This window comes from Pterocles gutturalis, unplaced genomic scaffold (genome assembly GCF_000699245.1).
Source record: "Pterocles gutturalis isolate BGI_N339 unplaced genomic scaffold, ASM69924v1 scaffold17083, whole genome shotgun sequence".
Lineage (NCBI taxonomy): Eukaryota > Metazoa > Chordata > Aves > Pterocliformes > Pteroclidae > Pterocles > Pterocles gutturalis.
The window spans coordinates 24117-28264 of record NW_010120938.1 but is presented as its reverse complement, the minus strand read 5'-3'; the positions used below and the strand labels follow the sequence as shown (position 1 = coordinate 28264).

At 52.3% G+C, this 4148-nt stretch overlaps 1 protein-coding gene across 1 annotated transcript in view; it reads right to left on the bottom strand.

Annotated features, from left to right (window-relative positions):
• Nucleotides 1-2210: 2210 nt before the first annotated feature.
• The window catches only part of OTOP2 (otopetrin 2), a 5216-nt gene continuing 3278 nt past the window's right edge, over nucleotides 2211-4148 (bottom strand). Inside the window, 2 exon segments of the mRNA XM_010077079.1 lie at nucleotides 2211-2381; nucleotides 3481-4148. The exon segment at nucleotides 3481-4148 is cut by the window's right edge and continues 31 nt beyond it. Coding sequence (XP_010075381.1) covers nucleotides 2211-2381; nucleotides 3481-4148 — 839 coding nt within the window.

Below are 4148 nucleotides of genomic sequence, written 5' to 3'. Positions count from 1 at the left end.
CTGATTGATTGTCGTTGATTTGGGATTATTGCTTGTCTCAGCAATGCTTGGGCTGTCATGGGATTTTCCTTACACCCATCCTGAGTTTATTTAGCCCCAGAAGTGCCCCTACAGTGTCCAGAACAAAAGAGCAGTTCAAACCCTGCCCTGCCTGGCTCTGTGCACTGAGCCTGGGACCAGGCACCAGCAGGAGCACGTAGGAGGAAAACCCGTCATGCCCCCCAGGGCCAGAGTAAGTGGTTAAAAGTGTTTTCTGCCCCTGTCAGAGCTCGGCAGCTTGGGCTAAAACAATGTGTAGGGGTGCACGTCAGACTGATGTCTGTGCACTGCTTGCGTCTCTTTTCTGACTTAATCTGTTGCTCCTGCAGTTGAAATTAATCAGGCTTTTGTTTTATGGACGGTGAAGTTTCTAGGGAGAGATTGTATCTTTACCAGATCAATGGAAAAAATAGAGCCAGGTCTTTGCAGGGTCGGGGGGGCTGGGAGAGGCTGCCTCGCTGCTCCCGGGCTCGCGAAGGGAAGGATGGATGGACCCACCACGGAGATGCTGCGTCAGTGCAGTCCTCTGGGGCAGGGGAAATCAGGGTTTACCCCATCTTCTGGGAAACGTTTCTGGCAGGCAGGCTGGTGTCAGACCAGCCCCAGGGCACTGGTCCCTTCTGGTTTGGTGACCTAGGTTTGGAGGGGAAAGGTGGTTTGGAACGTGTGAGCCTGGGCTGTTGGGTGGAAAATCACACCACTCCCTTTCGAGTACCATGATTTCCATTTATTTTTTGCCTTTGGTAGGTGCACACACATCCATAGGAAAAGGTTTGATGATTTCTGCCATCTCTGCAGTGTTCTTTATTGGGATGATAAACCCTGATGGAACATAAACCCATGTCTCAGGGTACAGACAAAGCTCAGCTCTGCCGTTTTGGCACCCACCCTCGGGTGGTGTGGGCTCTCTGAGGCTCTGCTCGGACCCTGGGTACAGCAGAGGGGCCCGTTCCTACCTCGTGCAGCCCAGGAGCCCTGCTCTGCAAGCCCCCTCAATCATATTGTGGTTCATGGAGAGCTGCAGGTACCCCAAAACCTGCATCAGGTCCCTATTTTGGGGTGCCTGGGGGCTGCGGGGTGCTGGGGCTGTGCTCACAGCCTCGGAGCACGCACAGGCTGGAGGGAGCAGTGCAAGCATCCCGTCAGGGCATGGAGATCAAACTGGCCATGGCGTTGGGTTGATTTCTGTGTCGTAAGGCACAGGAGGTCCCTTCAGGAGTTCAGTGATACAGTGAAAATCAATAAATAAATCTGCGTACAAAAATGTTCATATATTAAAAAAATCATTATGTATTAAAAAAAGAAACAAAAGAACCCCAAATCTCTTTATCATTCCCCAGACTGTATTGTCCATATGATCTTTATGGCTCTTGAGCCTTGATTCAGGAGAACTGGGGAAAAAAGTGCTGAGAGCAATCCTGTGTCAGGGCCAGCCCAGGGCCACACCACAGCTCTCCTGTAGCGATGACCTGCCGGGGGGGGCGAGGCCCCAGCCACAAAGCCCCTGGGCAGCAGGGATGCCGCCCTGAGGAGGAAGGAAAGCAGCAGGGGCTGGTGCCGAGAAGGGTCCAGGGGGCCAGTGCAAATGGGCGATAGAGAGAGGAAAGAGAAAATGTTTCCCAAAGCCTTTGGTGGTCCCTGGTTTGTTTTTCACATCTCTGCAGGGGAGTGGTTTCTGACTGGCCGTACCAGAAGCTGCACTGGTTTCCCTTTCTTTCCCTTCCACGCCGGTGTTATCCCCTCGTGCCCCCCGGGTCCCTGCGCGCAGGCACGGGCTGTCCCGGGGCTCCGGGCACCCACTGGAGGGCACAGCAGTACCATGGAGCAAATGGGCTTGTTGGAAGGAGGGCAAGTCTCTGCATGAACCAAGGGTAATTACCATGATCCTACTCTGGACACCTTCCTTTTTCTTTTTTTTTTTTTCTTCCCTCTTTTAAGCTTTAAGTACTTCAGACACACACATGCACATCCACACACAAGTAGCAAAAATAAAATCTGGACTATGTTTGGACAATCTTCACTGACAGTTCATAAATGCCCCAATGCTGCAAGGGGACGTGATTCAGGCAGTGCTGGGGACCCCTTGGGACACCTGGGTGGTCCCCCAGCCCTGGGCTAAGAAGAAGGTGGCTCAGTTGAGGAGGATCTCATCTTCCTTCCAAGACAGTTCTTTAGGACATGACGTAGACCTCCAGCAAACTGGCCACCGCGTGCATGCGATAGAAGATCCCAAAGGGCAGGCAAATGTCCACGATGGCCGGCCACATAGAATCGCCATAGAAGTTTAGTTCTGTGTCGTTGTCAAACTGGGGCCGGGCACCGAACGCTGGCATGATCCAGAGCTATTTGGGAAATGGAAGAAGAACATTGCAGTGAGAAATGTGTGTGGTACAGCCAACACCTGCAATCACAGTCACCGAGAGATGGGAAAAGAGCAACCTCCTGACACGGGACCAAAGCCAGGAGCCTGCGTGTACACTGAGATCAGGGATGATCCAGTGTCGTACCCTCAGCCTGGTTTCAATTCATGTTCAGAGACAGGCTTTGAACCGAGGGCTGAAGCCCTCTCCAGGGGAAGAACTTCATCATGATCCTGGGCTACTCAAACTCTTTGGATGGAGGAAGTGTGGGTAGGGCTGAGCTGGCAGCAGCTTGGTCTCCCCAGGCTCAGTTTTGTACATTTTGCTCAGAAGCCCAGCTGGGTTGTGTATGTGGCTGCATGGGGGTTGACGAGCTGGGATCTGGAGGTTCTCTAGAGGCAGAACGTGTGCTCACCTGCTTTGGAGGTGCAGCTGTAACCCCACGTTTCTTTTGCAGGGAGCTGCGGTCCCCTGGCCGCTCATGAAAGCGGAAACCCCAACTGAAGTGTCAGTGACCAGGTTCTCCTAACAGCGACTGGGATCAGCATTTGGGCTCCGAGGTCGTCGGTTTTGAGGAGAGACCTGCCGTCATTTCTCCAGAAAACACAGACGTCACCTCAGCTATTTGTCACTTAATGTCCTTTCTTTGGGGGTGTAAGGGAAGAGTTTAATGTATGTTAATGGCGGTTGGAACTAGATGATCTCTAAGGTCCCTTCCAACCCAAACCATTCTATTGTTATTGTTTCTTGTAAACTATCTAAATATCAGCTAATACCCAATAAAAATACTGAAACTGTTTCTTCTCTTTTACCCACTGAAGTTATTGTCTAATATTCTGGTGGTGACAGGTCTATTGGCGTAGCCTAGAACGTCTTAACTCCAGGGCGGTTGCTCTTGCTTTTGACAAGGGAATCACAGGTCTCTGCACATAGAAATGTAAACAAGTGTGCTGTCGGTACAGCAGAGGAACAGAAAGGACTGGGTTTGCATGGGCCACGTCCTTCCCTTCACCGACACTTCTCCCTTGTGCTTGCTTCCCTCTCCCCCACCCGACAAACTCCTCTCTCTGCATGTACTCACAATGATATTGCTCAGCAGGAGGAACATGGAGACCTCCCTTAAGAACTTCCTCCTCCAGTTCATCTTCCTGGGGGCAGTGAGGGACTGCATGAGGTCAGAAGGATGGATGGCTTCAGCGCCAGAGGCAGTGCTGGGGGCCAAGGTGCTGCCGCTGTCGGGCACGCGGAGGGACACTGCGTTGATGTTGACAAAGGTGAGTCCATAGAGATCCTTCTGGTGAGAACCGTGCTTGTGGTCTTCCTTGGGGGGTTGCCGATGAAGGCCCTCAATAATGAAGATGTTCTGGAAGGTGTGCTGAGCAATCATCAGGAGGGCGTAGGTGAGGTTGAGTGCACTGAGAGTGTCCCTGGGTGTGCTGGCTACAATGGCCACGATGGAGTAGTACGAAATAGCGTACTGCCCCAAGGCTGCGCCCATCAGCAGGGCCACGTCCAGCGTCTTGGTTGGGTTCTTGTGCCGGTCCATGTCTCTCTTGTCAAACCGGTAGACGACAGAGCCACCGATACAGACAAGAGACATCAGGCCCAGACAGACGATGTTGAAGATGTAGTACATGCTGAGTGCTTGGCTCTTCTTGCTGGGATCAGTGCTGGAGTTTACGTGCACTTCATAAAGAATAAGGACTCCCAAACCACTCACCAAAATGATGAGGCCCAACACGATGCCTA